Below are 22,971 nucleotides of genomic sequence, written 5' to 3' on the forward strand. Positions count from 1 at the left end.
AGATGCTCGTTTCTGTTTTACCAGAGTGGGACTGTTATATGAACATGTAGATTCTCCTGCGTTTCACATGCTGGTTTCAGGGATCTTATGCAAACAGATTAGGCTACTTCGGCCACTGAATAGATCTCTATTGTGTTAAAAAGGGAGTAGAGTCAGATTTTAGGGCTCTCCCCAGAGAAGAGGAACTTCTCTAATGCCTTGCCTATTTGGATGCTCCAGTGACTATGACCTTCCTGCTGCCATTTCAGGCTGGAGGGGAAGGGTGGAGTGGGAAAGTAAGGCTCTGCAGGTGCTCCAGCTTCTACAGATCCAAAGTGGATCTTCTTCACAACTATATAAGGTGCTCTCCCTGAAAATGTCAAGTTTTTAATATGACTCTGTTTTGGAATCCAAAGCTCTATATTTAGAAATCAAAGTTGCTTTTTGCATTTTCCTTCTTCCCTCCCTCCCTCCCTAAAAATTGTATGTTTAGTTTGTCTGTGTGGGTGTTTTGCCTGCTTGTACCACATGCATCAGAACCCCTGTGGTTCTCCACTGTGAACTGTCACATAGGTAGGTTCTGGAGATCCAGCCAGGGTGGAGACAACAGTCTGTGCTCTTAACCTCTGAGCAGTCTCTCCAACTCCCATCCTTTCTTCTTTCTGAATTTCTGATGCCACAGTTCTTCTAATCATTTGAGGATAAGAGTTATGGTTGACCAAGAAGGAGGTACCAAAAGGATATAAAAATATTAAAATGGTTTTTTAATTTCTTATATTTCTTTTTCATAAAGTTGCCAACCCTTTCATCCAGTCTTTCATGCTGTTTCTTAGAAAGGCGAGTTTATCTCAGTTTTGGAATACCAATAGTAATACATTTAAAAGGTCATAACTTTTGAGTGTTCCACTTTGAAACAATAACAACACCTGGGCTTCAGAGTTCAATTTGGCTGTGACTTGAGAGTAAGAGCCTGCATGATCACAATTGATCACCATTTACTGGTGAGTATGAATACTCTTTGGAAAATAAAATGTATCTAGCAAGTTCTGGAAAGCAGACAGGGTCAGGCGGAAGGATGGAAGCTTCGTCTACCTTTGAAAAGCCTTAAATCTGGAAGTAAACTCTAACTGATACGCAATATTTACCGCTAAATTCATTGGCTCAGGTTTGTCGCCGCGAAATTCCTGCCGTTAAGACTTGTAGACTAAGACACCAAGAATCTGCGAACCGCAGCCCGGCTTATTCCTTGGTAACCCGGCGAGCGAAACATCCTTAGCAGGCACAAGAGGCGCTGGCGTCCGCATTTCCTTAAATTTTGGGCCTCGCCTCCCGCCGTCCGCCATCACGTGCGGGCCACGGCGGCCGCGCAGTCAGGAGGTGGAGGCTGAGCCTTGCGCCAGCCGAAGCAGGAAGGGAGGTGGCTGCCGAGCCATTCTTAAAGGGGCCCTAGAGATACACGGCAACGGGCCGCTGCCGACCGGAAGGAAAATGGTAAGCGGCGGCGGAGGGAGGCACGGCGGGGCTGGGCAGGCTCGCCGTCCGTTCCCACTCCCGTCGGCGGGCTGACGGTTGGAACGTGGCCTCCGCGTGGACCCGGGTCTGGTCCTTGAGGTCCCCGAAGCGGAACGGGCTGGGCCTGAGGGGTGGCGTTGGTGGCGAGTGCCCGGGTTCTGATAGCATTCCGGCCTCGCCCAGGCTTCTTTCTGCCTTTCTACCCTTATTTCCTGCCGAAGAGCTTCTTCTAGTCCAGGCCGTCGGAACCCCTGTGACTCCAGGCTCCTTGATTTCGCCTTGAAGCGACTGTCAGAGGTTTAGTTTTACTGCGTCTGGGGCCGTGCTTTCTGATCTCTTTGACGGTGGACCCCAAGCATAAAGATAAAGTGGAGATTTAGTCCGTTGTTACCAAGGACCTTCTGGATCCTTCCCAAAGTGTTTTTTTTTTTTTTTTTTTTCTTTTCTTTTTTTTTTTTTTTTTTATAAAGTACAATCAAGTACCATGGAAACAACAGGAAGACACTGTTGTTATCTATAACTCCTGGAGACCACTTCCATCTAGTAGCTCTTACCCTTGTCATTGAACCCAATGAACTCAGGTACATTCATGTTTGAGGCATCTCTCTCCTTATGCGCCCCCTCCCCCACTTCTGGGATTCAGAACTCCTGGCTTTCCTCCTATTTCTGCTGATGCATCTGTTCCCTTTGGATTCCTTTCTCCATTCATTCCCTGGACTGTGCCCGTGAGAACCCCAGGCTTCATTTTCTATTGTTTTTCTCTTTGCTGAACTCCTGGCTTTTGTAACCACCTACATTGAATCGACTTGTGAGCCCCTATCTCTGACCTTAACTGAGATTCAACCAGCAGTTACATTCCACTCTTTGGTTAATATACTTAGGAAGCATCTCGTCACACAGATGCCACAGGGGCTCCTCATTTTGTCAAAAAAGAGCTCAGTTTACACCGCACATCTGGTCTTCATTCAGCCAGAATTGTGTAGCTTGGTTAAAAGTGCTTGTGCCTCTTACACAAGTCTAGAAGTTGTCTTTGTAAGCCTTCATCTCCTTCATATCAAATCTAGCCTGATTCCTATGTAGTTGATTAAAAGAGTTTTAGAGGCCAGGGTATCTGGGTTGCTTCCTGGGTCCACTACCTTCTTGACAAGATTTTGGGGAAGATGCTTCTAGCCTAAGTCTTAGATCTCCTGCCAAATAGGGATGGAGTTATGTAGATATGACCCCAAGTCAGCTTCATGCAGTATACATGGTAACTTACTAATGTTACTCACTTCCTTTCTGCTGATCTTTAATTTAACCGCTCAGCCATTTGTCATCTCTGAAATAGTCTTGCTGCTAACTAGGGCTGCTGTGCTTTTCCTGGCTCTCTGCCTGCTTACTACATATCACAACAGATATGATCTTGTCAAAATTCAAACATGGCCATGTTTGCCTTCCCTAAAATACGTAAAGCATGTTGATAGCTTACATTTGCCCATGGGATAGAAATCTGAGTACCTGCTAGGGTCTTCCCTAGCCTTGGTCCTTGCTACTGTTGTGGGCATCTGAGTCACTGGCACCACATTCTTCTCTTTTAAGTCCTCAGAGCACCATGTGGCTCTCTTTTTTAGCATTTATCACAGGTAGCAACTTGTATTTTTTGGTCAGGTCTTTTATGTAGGTAGCTTCTGTACTAGATTATAGTGTGCACTAGCACTTAGCACAGTGTTAGGGCTCATTACCTGTTCATTTATTGAATACACCAATAAATGAATGTTTAAGCTCAACTATCTTAAATAACATTTGCACCCAGAATTGTTTTTATAGCTTTGTACTCATTCTTAAATGCTTTCAAGTGTGAACAAATGAGAGTTGTCTAAGCCTGAGTCTCTTCCTTCTCTACCACCCTCCAGCCCTGCCTTTTTAGAAGAGACAATCGATCCTCCTGCCTCAGCCTCTCTAAATGCTGGAATTACAGACAAATACCACCATTCCTGCTTTCTGAGTCCTTGCAGGGAGGTGTTTTTGCCTTTGTTGTAGCATCGAGAAGGAAGAAGACACAGACTCAATTACAAAGCAGATTCCCATCTTTTCCATCATGTTAGGGATCACACGAGTCTAGTGCCTTCCAAACAGAGCCCCACATTGATCATGTTCTCATGGGTTCCAGGCCTGGAACATGAAGCTTACAGCTGAGCTCTGATCATCAGACTGAAAGGGAAGACTCGAGTATCAAATAGATTTTCTCTTAAAATCTAAAGCCTTTATTAGTTTCCTTAATTCTATCTTTGGTCAAAGAGTTTCAGCCAGATTCCTATGATCTCTCTAAAGCAATTTTCTATTGGCTAATACTCTTGGCTGGGGTATATACCTTGATTGAATAATAGCACATTCTATATTTGTCACATTTTATTGATTACCAGAGTTCAGAATCTTCAGGACAGTGAAAATGCTAGCTAGTATGTAGTCTTTAAACCCACAGAGAATTGAGTACCTTGGTTTCCATTAACACACACACACACACACACACACACACACACACACCCATCTCTCTCTTAACCTAAAATTAGAAGCCTTAATACTTTGAGGTTCTGATGAGAAGAGTCCAGATTTTCTTGAAGGAGGAGAAACTTGTATATGAAAAGACCAAATTTTTTGCAACTTGACTGAAACTATAAAAACATGTAAAACAGTGAAGGGATCTGAACACAAATTAGGTGTTAGGGACTAGAATTTTGGTCGGGTTTTGAATTAGAACACTTTAATTATGTTAGTATTTCTAGGTGAATGACTTTTGTAGCCTTTGGGTAAGACAGTCCACTGGGTATTGTTGATGTACTGTAGGTGTTGAAATACAGATGGTTGTGAGTGATTGACACAGGATTCACTATGTTCTGTTCTACACATTGGTGTGCTTCCAAGGCTAGTTTTTTTTTTTTTTTTTGGAGATCCCTAACATGATGGAAAAGATAGGAATGTGCTTTGGTGTAATTGACTCTATAGACCCAGCTGGCCTCAAACTCAGAAATCTTTCTGCCTCAAAAGATCACAAGTTTGAGTCAGTTTGGGTAGCAACACAAACCCTCTGTCAAAAGTTGAGAGGCAATAGAGTAATATAAACATATGTACTCAATACATAAAATAAATAAATATATCTTTAAAAAAGATATTGCTGCACAAACATAAGGATCTGGCCTTTATATTTAGTTCATCTGCTTTTGCTTTTTGTAATTTTTTCCCTTCTTCAAGGAAATAGATTTATTGAGTATACTATAAGAGGCAGTGGGCTGAACAGTAACTGAGTATTGCTTGCCTTTTGTGTATTCTTTTGATTTTTTTTTTTTTTTTAATCTTTTTGAGACAGGGTCTCTATAACCTTTGCTGTTCTGGAACTCACTCTGTAGATTAGCCTGGCCTCAAACTTATAGAGCTCCTCCTGTTAATTCCTCCTGAGTGCTGAGATTAAAGACATGTACCACCATGCCTGACAATTTTTATACATTCTTAATAGCCATTTTTATATCTCTTGTAGTCAACTAAGATATAGATTGTTGCTCATTTTTACTGTTATGGTCATTTTTATTTTCTCCATAATGTGAAACTCCAAAACAGTAATGCTCATTAGGATATGCTTGACTTTTGAAGTAATTATCAGCCTAAGAGAAAGTTAAAGTGGAAAGTTAAGAGAGGAACAGAGCTATGACTAAACTGTGCGGATCCAAGTTTGGGAGATTTGAACGCTGTTTAACATGCACGAATATTGAATGTATGGCATTTTAAGAGTATGTATCCTCCCTCTCTTTTGTAGAGTGAGTCTTTGGTGGTTTGTGATGTTGCTGAAGATTTAGTGGAAAAGCTGAGAAAGTTTCGTTTTCGAAAAGAAACCCACAATGCTGCTATTATAAGTAAGCTGAAGTTGCCTCAAAACTCTATGGTGTTAATTTTCTGCCATGTTCCTTCGAGAAACTGTTCATGCTGTTGCCATAGGTAACCCGTGTCAGTTGTCTCCTCAGCTTGGGAGAAGCTGATTGTCTTAGTCACCTGAGGAGTGAGGGTTCCCATTAGTAGTGACCCCTGAATTTTCATCTTTCCCAGGAAGCTAACAGTTGTCCAGACCAAACATTTGCCCATGCCTTGTTCCAATTCTACAGTAAACTTAGTTCTGTGGAGCTTGTTTTTGTACGTAATCCTTTGTGGCAGTGATTTAGAAAGAAGGCTGAGGCAGTGAAGACAAAGACTATAGGCTGCTTAGCAGAGATGTATCAGGCAGGTATGAATCATACCAGGTGATGAACATAGACCAATCTCAGAGTTATCCTTCCAAGCCTCTTATTTAGAACATTGCATTGGGGTTAGGGAGTTCTCCATACTTGTAGTCCATGTGAGGAGCTGATAAGAATCTAAATAATAAGCAAATTACATGCTGGGAATTATATCCAGTAGTATAAAGGCGAATGCTTACATGTGCTTTATGCTGTTTCTTGATGCTTTAGTTTGAGGTGCTCCCTTTGCACTGCATAGACTAGGGCTGCACCGGGTTGGGTCATCAGTGTCACATAGAATCACTTTACTTACACTGTATTTCCATTGTAGTGAAGATTGACAAGGATAAACGCCTGGTGGTGCTGGATGAGGAACTTGAGGTTTGTTCAATGAGCTAAATACAATTTTTATAATGAAGCAATTATTGTTGTCCAAACAATGCTGTTAGTTACAAGTACTGAAACGAGTTCTGGACCTTCTTAAATGCATACTAATTATGCATGAAAAGCATGGGCTAATTATTGGTTCCACATTGCCTTGCTGATTTTACTGCTTTCCTTAAAGCATTAATGAGATCCAGTGTGGCAAGTAGGGGGTTAGAGCTCTAGTAAAGCTGAGTCAGCTCTATACTTACAAGCAATGCATGGAGTGATTAAGACTGAAGCCGGCCACGTGAGCACGGACTGAGTAGAGTTACTAAAGCTCGAGCCAGTCACTCAGTGTCTGCACACTTGGGACAGAAGCATAGGCGCATTGTCCTTCATGCCCTGTTATATTGAAAATAGAAGTAATTTTGTAATTGATGACAAACTCACAGCTCTTAGCAGGATGGGTGTGCAGTGGACTTTGGGTAAGGACATAATTCAAAGGTTTTCTTTCTCTGTGGTGCCAGGGTGTCTCTCCAGATGAACTTAAAGATGAACTACCTGAGCGGCAACCTCGATATCCTTTTCTAAGTGGGTTGGAGATTTTCTTTGTGAACCCATTTGTTAAACTTTAAAAAGATAAATTTTATATGGCATGAAAACAGAATTCTGGAACTGTTTGGGAGAAGGGAGGGAACAGTGAAGGGGATGTGGAGGGACTAATGTGAGCAGAGTATTGAGTATATGTATGCAACCTGTTATTTCATTATGCTGACTAAGAAGCTAATAAAAGCATACCTTAAAAGTAGTCCTTCCTCATCTTGACCACAACCAAATTAAAACATGTACCCATGGACTAGACAAAAAAATATGAATGTTGATGTCCTGATTAGAGTTTTAAAAAACATTTCTCTTTGTTCTAATAATGTGCATACAGTAAAAATTGAGAAAGAAAAAAGTTCATATCGTATCTGTACTTTTAACAAGTTTCTTCTTGAGAAGGTGCGTGATTTTATAATTGGCCTTTGGAGCCTGTTTTGTAGAATGATATCAAAAGTGTGGTCTTAAGTGAATAAGGCATTGGCTCAATCCAGTTCGTCTTAGAGCAGCGGCTTTGTTTCTTTAACTTGAGAAAAACCTTCATAGTGTATAGTTATAAATACCAACATGATGACGGCAGAGTCTCTTACCCTCTGTGCTTTATTTTCTCCAGTCCTGTTGGTAAGTTAATTTCTTTAATAATTGTATTGGCTTTGATCCAATTGAATCATCTTTTGCATGACAGATCTTTGCTGTTTATAAAGATGAAATTGTTTAAGTATGTGATCTTTGTGTGACTATGATAATATACTTGTGTTTATCTTTTTGAAAAATAGTTAACCCGTGATATGCCTGTAGTTGTGAATGTGGTCCTCGTACTATTGCAGTTAAAATAATACTGAAGAAAGTGATTGTCAAGACTGAAAATCAGAACCCACAGAGAACCACTTTTGATGATCAGATAGGTCCTTGTGTGAGATAAAAGTAGTGGAAAGGTCACTTCTTCGGAAGTCACCCTTTGTCTCTGTGCTGGTGTTTTCCAGGGTGCAAACCTGAGCAGCAGATGATGTACGCCGGGAGTAAGAACAAGCTTGTGCAGACTGCCGAGCTAACCAAGGTAAAGCTTTGTAGGTATTAGAAGGAAGAGGACAGTAGTGATTTGAATCAAATTTTAAACAGATTGATTAGAAAAAATATATCAAAATTGGAACAGCTTCAGAAAAGCCTCTGTAACCGTGCACAGTGGCAAGTCCCCGTAAGCCCAGCACTGGACGAGCTGAGTTCAAGGCCACTCTGAGCCACACAGTGAGATTATCTCCAAAGGGAAAAAAGCCATGATAACTGCTTAAGCCTATTGGGTCTTTTATAGTGTCTGCACTCTAGTGCACTAGATGTTGCATTGCAGTTCTACATGGGTGTTGAGGTTGATGGACCTATTTCTGAGAATAAGGATACAGATTCAGGGTGTTGTGCGATCACAGGGTAATAGAACTTACCATCAAACCTCACAATCCGAGTTGTGTGGTCCCTAAGATACACGCAGTGGAAGCAGAGGACTAACTCCTGCAAGTTGTCCTTTGCCTTCCACATACATGCTGGGGCTCGTGTGCATGCACTTGCTTGCAGGTGAGCACACACAGACAGAAAGGTAATTATAAAGTGAAAATAAAGAAAAGCAGGTTGAGGAAGTGGTGTGCTCAAGGCTGTTAGATAGAGGCAAGGCTCAAACGTACACTTGACTCCAGGTCCTGCCTGTCTGCTGTAATACTTCATTTCCCTGTAGTCCTTGTGCTTTCTGGCCTGTGAGTTCCAATTCTTCCTGGAGAACTACATCTGGACTATAGTGTAGCTTTATCAAGTAATCAACAGCTGGTGTCAATATCTGATACTCAGACTGGAAGACTGGCCTTATGTTTCTCCAGGTCCTAGGTAGGTTGATTTTAGATTTGTGTGCTTGGCTGTGTTTTTTAATGGACAGGGTTTACAGAATTGCTCTTTTAGTATTTATGTGCTAATTTAAAATTTGTAGCTTTAAAAGAGCCTAGGTTTCAGGTCCTCTAGATTGCTACATTTTGGTAACTTAAGTATTTAGCACCTAAGAGAAGTACTGCCAAAGGGCACATCTGATTCTCACAGATGAGGTCATGACCAATATGAGGGGAACAGAGTCTGTGGTTTTTGTTGTTGTTTTGTTTTCTGAGACAGGGTTTTTCTTTGTATCCCTAGTTATCCTGGAATGCTGTGTAAACTAGGGTGACCTTGAACTCAGAGATCCTTCTGTAGGTCTGCATGTCTACTTCACCTCTGGGATGCCGCTCAGGGAAGGCAGAACACAGTCCAAGATAGGGGGTCCCAGCCCATGTTTTCCTCTGAGAAACAGCAAGGGCTGGGACAGATGCTGTGGTTCCCAATCTCCCGTGCACTCAGTTGCCGCTGGGGACCTTGAGGAGTTGAGAACAGTAGTACGAGGCTCATTTCCCCTGTGTGCCAGGCAGGAAGGGGATGGCTGAAACTGGGGCTGAGGTGGAACCTGGTTTGGTTCTGAGTGAGTGCCGAAAATACTAAGGGCTGAAAGAGAAAAGGCCTTCCCTGGGAGATTTAGGTAAGGCTCTTTACAACTAATGGAATGATGTTCTTTCTTTCTAAGGTATTTGAAATAAGAAACACTGAAGACCTAACTGAAGAATGGTTACGTGAGAAACTTGGATTTTTCCACTAATGTGAACTTCTGTGTTTCTAAAGTATTTATGTATTAACCTGACCATACTGGAACCAGACATAGTTATTTATGCCTAAAAATGCACTGTTACTTACAGTTTGTTTCCTGCAGTAAAGAAAAATTCATTTGTGCAGTCTGAACAAAGGGGAAATCATCTTCATAGTAATGAAACTTTGTGAAGTGTTTCCTTGTTTCTGTCATTGTTAGATGGACTACTTTTCTCCAGAGATGATTTGCACCTTTGTGACTAATTTCTATAATTTATGATTCAGAATTTGTTACTGTTTGCACACACTATAGGAAGGTGGGTATTAGACTGTGATAGACAACAATTCCTCCTTTGATCACTATTGGGTACTGACAGTTTATAAATGCAAATAGCATTTTATCACCTGTCACATCATTGAGGTCCATTTGGGGCTGAGGCGTAAGTGACGGACTCTGAGCCATGAGTAGTGACGTAGTGGGACCTCTGTTGAACTTGACGTCACTTTTCCTCCTCTCTTGGGTTCCTGTGTCTTTTCAATCAAGTGTAGAATCTTCTTCAATCACTCCTTCTTAAGGTCTGGGAGTTGAGTTTATGGTAGAGTTAGGATTGTAGGTTTTCTTCTTATGGAAAATAGCATCCTGGTCTTAGAAACTGGTGAGCTGTGTAATCAAGGGCTTCTCTTGATTATGTCACTGTGGCTCGGGGACACTAATGCACCTCCTGATGTCTTGTGAGCACTGTTCTAAATATGTTCATTCTGTGCCTTTGATTTGTCAGCTTTAACATTAGCTTAAGACTTCTACACTGCCAGGATTCTAGATTTGGTGAAACTAATAATTTTTTAAAGAGTTCAAATAAAACAATTTTCTAATATGTGTAATTGAAGTTTGTAATAAAACCAACTTGTTATTTCTAAAATTCCAACTATCTGCCCAAAGTTGTGGTAGTAGGTGAGAGTTATAATTTGGAATATATTTGCTATTAGTTTTGTGCCCCATGTAAGCATTATTTAAAACATTGGCCAAAATTAATAACAACACATCAGTAGATGTCCTACTTTTCATCTTAAGTGTCAGAAGAAATTTTGATATGGACTAAGCTGGTCACAGTTTGATGACACCACCATCAGGAAGCAGGATTCTAATCTAGTCGGAATTATTATGTTACACTCAAGGAAACATAAGGCATGCTGAATGGTAATTTGACTGAAAGAGGAAAGCAGAGAGACTGTAGAGGCTGACCAAATTCTTACATTAAGAAGGTAGTGATTTTGATTAGGGCAGTGGTGGCTCATGTCTTTAATCCCTGCTCTTGGGAGGCAGAGACAGGTAGATCTCTTGAGTTCGAGGCCAGCCTGGTCTGCAAAAGCAAGTTCCAGGACAGCCAGGGCTACACAGAGAAGCCCTGTCTTGAGCACTCTGCTCCCCTAAAAAGAAAAACTAGCAAACACATCTTTATGTTGGCATGTGTTCATTGCATAGCATTTGTCTCATTTAGGGCTTTGTGCCAGTTTTACTGGAGGGAAGATAGTTGGAACTTTGACCGTGGAGTAGAGTGTGTTGTGTTCCCAAATGTGTGCTCACTAGCCTGTGTGTCAGAAAGCAATTGCAAGTGCTAAAGGAGGTGTTTGTATTGGTTCATGAATGGACTGGTTCCTTTATTTCAGTGTCTAGAGACAAGAAAACTTCATCCAAGAAGTTTAAAGAGTTCATTATACAGATATTTTGGAATGAGCTAGATAATAACTTGCTTATAATCCTATAGAAATGCAAATGAGGTCCTAGTAGAGAGTGACTTTGACGTTTGTGGCTGATGCAAATAAGGACTTGTTTCACCTGGTTACCTTAGTCGGCTTTCAAAGGCAGTGCTGCAGGTGCACTTAGACCCAGTTCTTTCTTTTGGCTTGCATATTTAAACCAGTTTTTAAAATTTCCTAGTCTTTGATCAGGTCCATGCTACTGGCCTGCCATACACAGGACCGTCATTCTCTAGTTCTAGCAGCAACAGGTGGTGAGCCGCTTTCTTTTTCAAGCTTTTCTGACCCTACCAATATATGGACCTTTGGTAAGGTAGCGCCTTGAGTTGGGGCATCAGTAGAACAAGGTTATTCTGTCTGTTCTTAGACAAGTTTGTAAGTCCTGTACCCTAAAGTATTGGCGGAATATTTATGTAAGTTTCCCTTTAGCTAAAATTTACATTCTTTTAAAGTATTTTTCTTATTCTTTTTCTGCTGTTCCATAAAAAGTATGTCCAGATTTCATAATTCCAGGTTTTTTACACTCCATGTCTTTCAGGAATAACCATTCCCACTCAGCCTTAATCTTTCCTTTTTGGAAGCCGTGCTTCCCCAGAACCTTTTTCATTTTTTAAGCAAGTATTGCTTTGGAAATTTCTGATCTTACTAAGTTGTGCATAGCATCTAATGTCAGACCAACTAGGAATCACAATGTATATGCCATATGGCTTCTGTGACAACGTAAGTGACATATGAAGAGAGGCAGTCTCAGGTGGCTGTGCTGAAATCCCAAAAGGTCTGAGTTTTGGACAGTGATTTGTTCTATATTGACACAATTACATTAGAAAAAAAGCTAGTTGACTGTTTTGTTTAATTGATTTCTAAATTATGAATTGTCTGAGGGGTTTAATGGATGCTTAGTGCAAGTTAAACATTCTCTCCTGTGAGAGAAACATTCTCTTGTATGAGAGGTGTTGCTAGATTGTGATTATGAAATAATTTGTAGCAAAAATGTATGTTAGCATTTCCCTCCCTTCTTGTCTCCTATTTTCAGGAGCTAAACTTAGCCATAACCTGTATCCTGGTCTGACTCTTTGACTAATGGTTTCTAGTTAGAGGAGTTTATTGCCAAATTAAACTTGGCTCTTTTCCCACTTAGATAGAAACTAAACTAAGGAAGCTGCACATAAGAAATATTTGGACACTTGTAAAACTCAAGTGACTACATTAATTTGTATGTAAACTAGTGAATAACTGGTGAGTAGACACTTTGATAAGAATTGAAATGCCAGTGTTTGGGAAGTGGAGGGTAACTTCTATCAGTTCTGTTGAGTGTTAATACGGTAGCGCTCTATATTTGTTCTGTAGACTGATTATACTGGAATCCATAAACTTTGAGCCTTTACAACTCATGTGAAGAAATGTTGCAAACATTTCTGGACGAATGTTATTTTGTATTTCTTGAAGAATGTAAATCATCTCCCAGGCCTCTCATGCTGATGGTTCCAAGCTGAATGTTTCTTGGGAGGCCATTTGAGACTTCAGATCAGTGATTGTGTTCCTGTAATGTTAAAACAATTATAGTACACTTGTGAGAGAAACAGTGTCTTGAACACCACTTGAGGTCACTAGCATGCCGGGACAAGTGCACTGATCTTGATGGTCCAGTGGAATCTCCTCCAGGAGGTGTGAAGCACTGGTGGTTTGGTCCTGTGAGTTTTAGTAGTTCCCTGTCATCGTTTGAGAAAGCCAACAGCTGGCAGTACTTCCTAAACTGTGGTTTCAGACTCTGCTACTTCATACCGCATGTTTATTTTGGAGTCTTTTGGTAAGCATGGTGCTTGTACTGGTTTAAATAAAATGCTAACATGAAAGGACTTGTAGTGTTTTATTTTGTAACCTGCTTTCACTGCCCCTTTGTGACTACTGATGCCTGACTGTCAGTTTCTGTGAGCCACGTGGCTATTTAGCAGTTTACTTTATTTAGGAAAACCAAATAACACCAGCAATGATGAAAAACAGAAATCCTCGGGCAACCTGATGAAGGGAGAACTTGACACCGAGCTCTCTGAACTCAGTCCAGTGTGGAGGTGATGTGTGTGTATGAAATGCAGTCCACAGTAGTCGACACAGAAGGACAGATGGCACCTGTGGCCTTGAAAGGGAGTTAGAAGTTGTAGGTCGGTGCCTCTAAGCAACTCTGTAAGAAGTCACATTATTAGAAATCTCGTTCTTAATCATACCTTGAAAACCTATCCTGTTATTTTTCTTTTGGGGGTAGGAGGAACTATACTACAGACTGTGCACCGCAGCGTCTTTAGAGTGGAGAGACACAAGTCTGATATATATGGCTTAGCATGTACTACGTGTGATTAAATCTGCTAATACTCTAATTTTATTTTGCTATGAAAGAAGTAATGCCTTCCTGTTTTAGAGAATCTCAGAAGGAAAATTGGCCAGTGCCAAGAAGCATTTTTATTATTATTATTTCTTAAATATGGTCATTTAGTTACTCTTTTTTTAAAAAAGTTTTACTTTCACTTAAAAAATAGACCTTTTTTCTTTTTTAAATCTTTGCTTGTTTCCAGCAACAGAAATATATAAGCCCTCAGGTCCCAGCATGGGCCCACAGTGGTTTGCACAAGAGTGTTTCCCTAGTGAAACACTGACTCTCAGTGCAGTGAGTTTTTGGCTACATCGAGAGCTAGTTAGGTGGAAATATCTCATAACTGAGCTTCATGGTATCTGTTCTTAACCTGTACTAGACATCTGTCTTAGCTTGTCCTATGATGGTGTACCAGAAGCCCTGAGGCTAAGGAATTTGTACAGTACAGAAGTTTATTATTTTCTGTGTTTTGACGCTGGGAAATTCAAAATCAAGGCAGTTATTCCCAGGAAGGGCCTCTTGCTGCATCTTGACTTGGTAGAAAGTAGAGAATCTGCAGTCTATGGCTCAGTGCCCAGCATTGCCTGCCCCGTTACAGAAAGACCAGGTGAAGAAGGGAGGGTTCCCCAAGCGCTCCCTCCTCCCACTGCTTTGGTGTGTCTTATTTTCACAACAGGAATTTTAGGGTCCTTGTAAGATGACAGCAGCAACCTGGTGTGGCTGTCTGCTGCTCTTCCTCTGCCCCATCCTGTTCTCCGCCCTGTGCCACCTCCAGGACACACTGATTCCAGCCCCAGCTGGCTGAACCCAAAGGCAGTCATCTGTGGCATTGCCTAACGGTAGCAAGTAATGATCTGGGTCAAACATTCTTTAAAATGACACTGTTCGCTGTGTGAATGTGAGGACACAGGGAGAGCAGGAGCCGTACAAAGCCTCCAGGCAGAGAAAAGGGCTCCGATGTCTCAGCCTCAAAGTAGGGAGCCCCTTACTAAAGAGCCACATGCTGGGTTGTTTCCACTCCAAGAGCCTCCCTTGATCCAGGGCCTCTCTTCAGTTTCCCCTCTTCCTGAGGCCTGATTGGCCAGCTTTTCCTGGATCCTCTGCATGTCTGTTAGAAGAAAACCTCCATTCCTGAACTCAGCCTGAGCAGATTTTTGCTTGTGTACAGATTTGCCAAACCAGAGGACCAGCTCCAGGTCATCTGTCAACTTGGCCTGAACTCACATTCAGTCCAGCCTACCCATCTACTCTTCCTCAGCTACCCCTACCTGCCCAGTCCAGTGACCTTCAAAGGACATCTTAAAGGCCTTTAAACCACAAGATCTGCTGTGTCTCATTCTCTGTACCCATAGCTTCTCTGGTGGCCATCATATTTTGAATTATGTTTGAATTTTTCAGGTTATAAGGGTTCCAGTATTCTAATTCCAATACATTTGTTTTTCCTTTAAAACACTCTCTTGGCCTTGCTCCCACTCCACCTCATCTTCACATACGTGTCCTGTTGAAAAGCCTGTAGTTGGGGGTCAGAAATGGTCGATCCCCTATTAGTATCCTGCCTTATTTCTTATTTCTTATTACTAGTTGTCTCAGGTCCTTGTGCAATTAGGCGGGAGCCATGCAGCAAAGAGACAAAAAGGAAAAACCTTACAAGCTGGATATAGCAAGTATCTGAAGTGGCCCTCTGAGGACCAGTGTCATGCCAGCACTGTCCCCTCGGAAGTACTTTTGGTAGTTTGCTTGTGGCAGCCCTTCCCTAGTTTTTGCTGCAGGCTCTGTGGCTCAGGTCATGGTCTCTTGTTAGTGGTTTTGCAGCTGCTGTTCCTGCCAGTGTTTGGTAGCCATGCTAGGCACGGTGTTTTCCCAGCTTTGGGTCCCATCAGGTCCTACTCACACCCGGCCATGAGTTACCTCTCAGCTCTGTCCCCATCATACATGTTTCTAGCCTGCAGATACGCCTGCGGCTGGCTCTTCTCTTCTGACCTGGGCCTCTCGGGCCTTGCCCTGCCTGTCCATCCCGTGGCAGCGCTCTCCACCCCATCACATCTTGAGTCTCTGCATGACGCTTGTCTCTATCTGATGACAACTTTCTAAGTTTTGTAACTGGGCTGGTTGAGGGCTGTCTGTTGGGATAGTATGAGAACCTGTTGTCCACTTTGATGCATTTTAATTTTTGATGTATGTTTAACACCCCTGTGTATTCTCACTTTCACCTTGAGTACTTGGTAAGCCACAGATGTCTGGCTCTGGCCCTGTGATTTTCGATTGAGTAAGTCTAGACGGGGACAGGTTAGTTTGCCTTTCTAACAAATGTCCAGGCAGAGGGGGCCACACCAAGGTCACCTTGAAAGTTTTAATTTATTCAGCAAACAGTGTTCTTGCACGTGGCTTTATGCCTGTCCAGATATCTTTTCACATTTTTGGTGTGAACTAAATTCAGGCTTGATTTTCACAGTAATACACAATTGTGATCTATAGTACTATGAATATTTTTATATACATGGATATTTCTCATCTAACCTACTTAGAGAAGAAATTTTCAAACAAAATCTTTTTGACTGAATGTCAATGATAAATCTTTGTGTAGTTTCTGGAGAGAAGCATCTAAGTTGTGTGTGTTCTGACAGCTGTGACAGGAAGTGTTGACGGTCAGCCAATGGTGTCCCTGTTCTCTGGTCAGCTAAACTGGAGCTGCACCTGTCAGGCTTCTCCAGACAAAGATTCAGCAGGAAGGACACATAGACATGTAGGTATACTTCTACGAAGTGCACATGATTTTACACACAGCGTTATCTATTAGGATTGATAGGTGATTGGTGCCAGAACCCCTCCTTGGGTACCAGAGTCTGTGGTTGTTCAGTTCCCCTGTGAAAAATGATACAGCATTTGTATGTGACCTATGAACATCCTTCTATATACATTCACTTGTAGGCTGCTGGTGTCTAACAATGTGCATCCTACATAAGTAACTGTCACGCTGCATTGTTTAGGGAATGATAGCAAGAAAAAGACTATAAATGCTCAATACAGACAAAACTTTTTCTATGTATTTGTTTGATAAAGCTGTAGTTGGTGGAATTCATAGCTATGGGATGCATAGAGAGCCTGGTAACTCTCCTTCTAATGTTTCATTTACTGTGAAGAATTAGCCTGAATGAGCACAGATCTGAAAAGACATGGGGTCTTCCCGTAGTGTGCTAGAGACTCCGGAAAGCTGCAAGTTTGACTTTAACATCAGTCCAGTAGCCTAAGAACAGGGAAACCAGTGGAGTAAATACCAGCCCAGGAGCAGAGAAAGGAGATGTCCCAGCGGCAGACGGGAAACAGCACATTTCCATTTATTTCCCTTAAGCTCTCTTCAGGCCTCTGGGGACTGATCGGTGGCACCTGCCCCTGTGGAAAGTGCTTCTGATTCAAGTTTGAATCTCAGTCTCCGGCATATCATGTGTAAAGGAAATGGCTTCTACCGGCCAAGATGACATAGAATTAATGTCTCTGGACTGTAAGATTATTAAGGCTGAGCCTGGAGTGATGGCTCAGCAGGTAAGAGCTCTGCTTTTTCCAGGATACTCAAATTAAGTTCACCACACTGAGCTTGGGCAGCTCAAATCCTTTTGTAAGCCCAGTGCTAGGGAACCTGAGGCCTCAGGTCAACATATAAAATAAAAACCATAATTCATAAGAAAACGAAAAAGAAAAATGTTAAGGTTAAAGTTTTGGACCATTTTTCTCCTCTTCTTTGATGTGAACACACACAGACACATGTGAACACACACACATATGCACATCACTGGGCTACATCTCCAGCCATTTGATTTTCCTGTCTCTTGATATATGGGCATCCTCTCTGAGATCCCAGGAGTTTGCCCGTGCTTGTGGTCTGGTCAGAAGTGGTGCCTTTGCTCCTGTGTAAGCTCTGTAAGTCTACAATGACTTTCAAAAAGGCACGAACTGTATTTCTTCCTTCACGATTCATGAGATGTTAGGATAGGGATTTTGTTGCCCTGTTGAAATGGTATTGTCAGACTCAATGATAAGACTTTAAAATATCTCTATAGAGCTATAATACACATAGGCCAGAGCTTCAGGGGTTAAGAGCACTTGATCCTCCTGCAGAGGACTTGGGTTCCGTTCCCTGCACCCACATTGTGGTTCACAACCTTACCTAACTCCAAATCCAGGGGATATGATACTGTCTTCTGACCACCGTAGGCGCCAGGCACGCATTTGGTGCACTTGAATGCATTCAGACAAAACATAAGATGAAATAAATTTTTAAAAAAATATTACAGTCATAGAACTTACATGTTCTGTACTAAAAGCAATTCAGGGACATTAATGACATCACAGAAATAAAGTTACTGCCAGAATCAATTTCATACCCCAAAGAAACCTCCACCTTCAGCCGCTTCCTGTATCCCTGGAGGCTTGGCATGTGAAACAAACATCTAATTCCCTTCTTTATAAATTCTCCCGTTCTAAGTGATTTATATGAATAATATCATTTACATCATCTTCCTGGCCTTTGTGACCAGCTTCTTACCCTGTTTTCAAGATTCACTGTGACATGTCTGTACTCCATCTCTTTGTATTGCTATGTGACATTGCATTGCTGGGAATCTGCTGTTACTCAATCATGGCCGCTGAGCTGTTTCCACTCCTTGGCTGTTGTGGATAGTGTTGCCCTGAAGATTCACACTCCGGTTTCTCAAGTCGGTCACAGTGTTTTACATTGGCACTTGTGGTGTGTGAGAATTACAGTCTCTCTCTGTCCTTGTCAGTACGAACCACTGTCTACCCTTTTGATATAGCTACATCACTGGACTAAGTGGCGGCATCTGATTACAGCCTGGACGCACACTTCCCTGGTAGCTAGTGGTGCTGATAATGAGTGTTCATGTATGCTTAAACACTTACTTATTGCTGGATTTAGTGCCTTCCCCCATTTTTAACTTGTATTACATGAATTTTAGTATAATGAAATGTTCCAGACAGAAGTCCCTCATTGGACATTTGTTTTGCAAATTACTCTTTCCTGTTATTGAAAAAAAATTTTTAGACCTTTTTGATGACATTTTGTGAAGCACAAAAGTTGCTAATTTTGGAAAAGTTGAGTTTATCTACTTTTTTTTCTTAGTATGCATTGGGTATCATAGCTAAGAATGTTTTGCGTACTCCCAAGGTAAGAATAAAACAAAACAAACAAAATACTTATGCCTTTTAAAGAGTTTTAATGGGGATTTGAAAGTTCAGTTTCCAGCACCTAGGTCAGATACAACTGCCTTCAGCTCCAGCTTTAGGGGATCTGATACCCTCTTCTAGCCTCTGTGGCGCTCGCGCGCGCGCGCGCGCGCGCGCGCACGCGCACACACACACACACACACACACACACACACACACCACTGAGGTGTGAGTGTACTTTGGGTTCTTCCTTTTTATATCACTTCATGCTTATATTTTATGTTTATGTTATATCACATTTGACTTTTATAGCTTGTATTAATTTAACATTAAGGATGTGAGTTCTTATTGCGCAGATCTTAAAGCAGTGGCCAACCCTGACTAGCATCTATAACTTGGAATAAGCAGCTGGACCTTTCAGTGTTCTTTTATCATTTAAAAGTTTATGGAGCTGGAGAGATCGCTCAGTGGTTAGAGCACTGACTGCTCTTCCAGAGGTCCTGAGTTCAATTCCCAGCACCCACATGGTGGCTCACAACCATATGTAATGGAATCCAACACCATTTTCTGGTGTGTCTGAAGACAGCAACATTGTACTCACATAAAATAAATAAATCTTAAAAAACTGTTTATTAGTATTAGTGTGTGGATCCCCACTGCAGCCCTTATGTAAAGGTCAGAAGAGAGTTTCTTTCTCTCCCAAGGGTTCCATGGAAAGTTGTCCAGCTTGAAAGGTAAGAGCTATCTACTGAGCCATCTTGATAGCTTTCTCTCTCTTTAAATAATATTTTAGCTTATTCCTTTAGAATCCTATTCAAGTGTAGTGGTTTGAATAAGCTTGGCTCAGGGAGTGGCACTATTAGGAGGTGTGGCCCAGTTGGAGTAGGCGTGTCACTGTGAGCGTGGGATTAAGACCCTTATCTTAGCTGCCTGGAAGTGAGTCTTCTGCTAGCAGCCTTTAGATGAAACAATAGAATTCTCAGCTTCTCCTGCACCATGCCGGCCTGGATGATACTGGACTGAACCTCCGAACCTACCTGTAAGCCAGCTCCAATTAAATGCTGTCCTCATAAGAGTTGCCTTGGTCATGGTGTCTGTTCACAGCAGTAAAGCCCTAACCAAGACAACAATATATCTTGGTCCTGTTCTTTTACCTGCCTCAACTCCTCTAATCTCCTATCCAACCCTTCTCCCATCCTGCCTACTTTATTTATCATTTTTCTCTCAAAAGAACAAAGGAAAGAGCCACTGCGTCCAGTTTGTGCTTGCTGACTACTGCTGAGCCTGGGGGCTGCCCAGGAGCATGGTTGATAAACTCAGGGTCACTCCTTTGAAGAAGACATATTTGTCTTCTGCCAGCAGACGTCACTTGGCTAGGGGTGGGACTTCATGCCCACTGTCCTCCTCATGCTGGGACTTTATTGGCAGGAACTATTTACTAAGGAGTGGAGCAATGGTGGAATCTAATTGGATGATGCTTCTGTCTCTCCATGACAATATACCCAAATAGATGACATGGATTTTATGTCCCTCAGGTGTTTAAATGTGAGACATGCAAGGACATTCAGCAAGCGAGAGCAAGGCACAGGACATTCAGAGAACGTACAATACATCCTAGGTGCGAGCACAACTCCAGAGCAAGTGGAAACCGTAAATAATGATTCCACACCTCACCGAAACCTCACAACTTTATGGAATAGGTGCCATTTGCTAACATCCTAATTTCTTTTAGATGACAAAACTTTGAGAGGCACAGTTGCTTTCCTTAGGCCATACCAGAGCCAGAACTATCAGAACAGCTTCACAGTCCAGTGGCCTCTGAGCCACTGGCCAGACTATTGACACTAGATCCCAAGGTCGATGTCAGGAACTGGTAGAAACTAAGCCTGTGTGACTAAGGCAACAGTTTAGGGTGTGGCTCACTTTTCTCTACTCCCAGCTACTGGATATCTGCCAGGGTGTCTTAGGTTGTCTCCCGTACTGCGCTGCATTTTAAAGGTTTTACTCAGTTAAGACTCAGACTCTTCATTAGTCAAAGCTACAGAGACCTTTCCATCCCCCCTCTGTGTGCTCAGCTGCCAGCACAGTGGTCAAGTGCAGGAAATTCGCGCACGGTTTATGGCCTTGAGTCTTCCACCATGTGTCTAGGTGCTTGTTGGGATTCTGCTCTGTGTCACTTAAGAGGTGACCAGGGGCTGGAGATGATGCTGTTAGGTAAAGCTGTGGTATCAGTGAGGACCCACACGCTCCAGGTCATAGAATCTCCTTCCTCCTTTTGATTTGGTTTTTGGAGACAGGATTTCTCTGCATAGCCGTGACTGTCCTGGAACTCACTTTGTAGACCAGGCTGACCTCAAACTCACAGAGTTCTGTCTGTCTCTGTTGGGATTAAATGTGCTACTACTGTACAACTGTCATAGAAGCTCTTAAAGGGCCTTGAAGACTACTGTGTAAAGACTGAGCATCCTTCCTATTGCATCTGCTTCCTACTGTTTCCTCTTGGTACACAATGGGACTGTGGCACCTGGTCGGAACTCAGCCCCTTACAACCCCAGTGAGCCCGACTAACCCCCTCATAGGTCATACTGTTGTATGCTTGATTTTTGTCAAACCTAGGTGTATTTAGGGTAAGGAACCTCAACCGAGAAAATGGTGTCTACCAGATTGCCTGTAGGCAAGTCTTTTTTTAATTGGTGATTGATATGAGTGGGTCCAGTCTATAGCCCACAATGGGTGGTGCCATCTTGGGGCCAGTGGTCCTGAGTTATATAAGAAAGTAGGATGGGCTGGAGAGATGGCTCAGCAACTAAGAGGTCCTGAGTTCAATTCCCAGCAACCACATGGTGGCTCACAACCATCTGTAATGAGATCTGATGCCCACTTCTGGTATATATGAGGACAGCTACAGTGTACTTATATATACACACACATACATACATACATACATAGGTAAATAAATAAATCTTTAGGGAAAAAAAAAGTAGGTTGATCAAGCTCATGAAGAGCAAGCAAGACATCTCTTCTGTGGTTTCTACTTCTGTTCTTGCCACTTGACTTCCCTCAATGGTATATTAGATTGCAACCTGAGAATTGAAAGGTGAAATAAATCCGTTCTTCCCCGACCAAACCTGCAAGAATAAGGATTCTGAATGGTGAGCTGTGAGTGGAAAAACCCAGGATGAGAAACATAGAAGACAAACACAAGAACTGAAACCAGGGGGACTTTTGTAAGCTGATAGCTTCTGCCAAGCAAGTCCATTAAGATGTATAGCATCTTATATACTATTTGCAAAGGGAAAATGGGCCAGTGTCAGTGTTGGTGAAGAACACAAGGGATGTCAGACACGGCTGCCTTAGGACTAGTAATCACAGCCTTTCAGGGAGAAAGCCCGTTTCCCAGAACTGCAAGTTAACTCCTTTAAAGATTCCTTAAGTTAAAGTGTGAATTAAGTTTAAGGTTTCTTAAGGTTCCCATTGCTGTGCAGGTACACCAAGATCAAAAAACAAGTTGGGGAAGAAAGAGGTTATTTATCTTACACTTCCATATCCCTGTTCATCATTGAAGGAAGTCAGGACAAGAGTCTGGAGTTAGGAGCTGATGCAGAGGTCATGGAGGGGTGCTGCTTCCTGGCCTTTTCTTCATGGCTTGCTCATCTTTCTTTCTTTTAGAACCTAGTACCATAAGCTGCCTCAGGGGTGGCACCACTCCTAATGAGCTGGGCCCTTCCATATTACTAATTAATAAATACCCTACGGGTCTGCCTGTAGCCCAAACTTACTGAGACATTTTCTCGAATGAGGCTCTCTCCTCTCCAGTGACTCCAGCTTATGTTAAATTGACATAAAACTAACCAGCACACCCTGGCTCCAGCCCTAGACTGAACCTTGCCATGTCTGCTCCTGGACGAGGTGGATGAGGACACAACCATCCGGGCCTCTGATGTCTTGGGTCAGTCTGGCTCCCGCACACTTGCCCAGGCTGCTTTTGTTCCTGGTGGTTTATCACAGTAGTAAAACCCTGACTAGGACACTGGTTAAAAACAAAAACAAAAAGAGCAAACTGTTCTCTAACAGCTGTTTATTCTCCTTCCTTCCATGCTAAATCATTCTCAGACCAATTATTGATGCTTTCTCTCTAATTTCCCTTTATACATGGAAAGAGGCCAGCCCTTTACACTACCTTGACTTGAGATGATTTTAGGTACACTTGAAAGAAGCCTCTCCCTTAAGGTAGCAGGTGTTTCAAAGGCACACAGTGCTTCACTGAAGCGATAGAAACCCTAAGACAAGGAATAAATAGGTGAGCGTTTTTCACATCTGAGATTG

The 22,971-nt window shown here is 42.2% G+C and overlaps 1 protein-coding gene across 2 annotated transcripts; it reads left to right on the top strand.

Annotated features, from left to right (window-relative positions):
- Positions 1–1,364: 1,364 nt before the first annotated feature.
- On the top strand, positions 1,365–12,937 carry GMFB (glia maturation factor beta). 2 transcript variants are annotated; one of them, XM_080916762.1, is made up of 7 exons: positions 1,365–1,470; positions 5,279–5,375; positions 6,064–6,113; positions 6,626–6,675; positions 7,237–7,319; positions 7,682–7,755; positions 9,286–12,937. In XM_080916762.1, exons 1-7 carry the CDS (start codon positions 1,468–1,470, stop codon positions 9,355–9,357), a joined length of 429 nt encoding a protein of 142 aa, XP_080772888.1. In that variant the 5' UTR covers positions 1,365–1,467; the 3' UTR covers positions 9,358–12,937. The 2 variants fall into 2 exon arrangements, with proteins under 2 accessions (XP_080772888.1, XP_080772889.1); XM_080916763.1 differs by lacking the exon at positions 7,237–7,319 and having other exon boundaries at positions 6,626–6,689.
- Positions 12,938–22,971: the final 10,034 nt, after the last annotated feature.

This window comes from Micromys minutus (genome assembly GCF_963924665.1).
Source record: "Micromys minutus genome assembly, chromosome: 5".
NCBI lineage: Eukaryota > Metazoa > Chordata > Mammalia > Rodentia > Muridae > Micromys > Micromys minutus.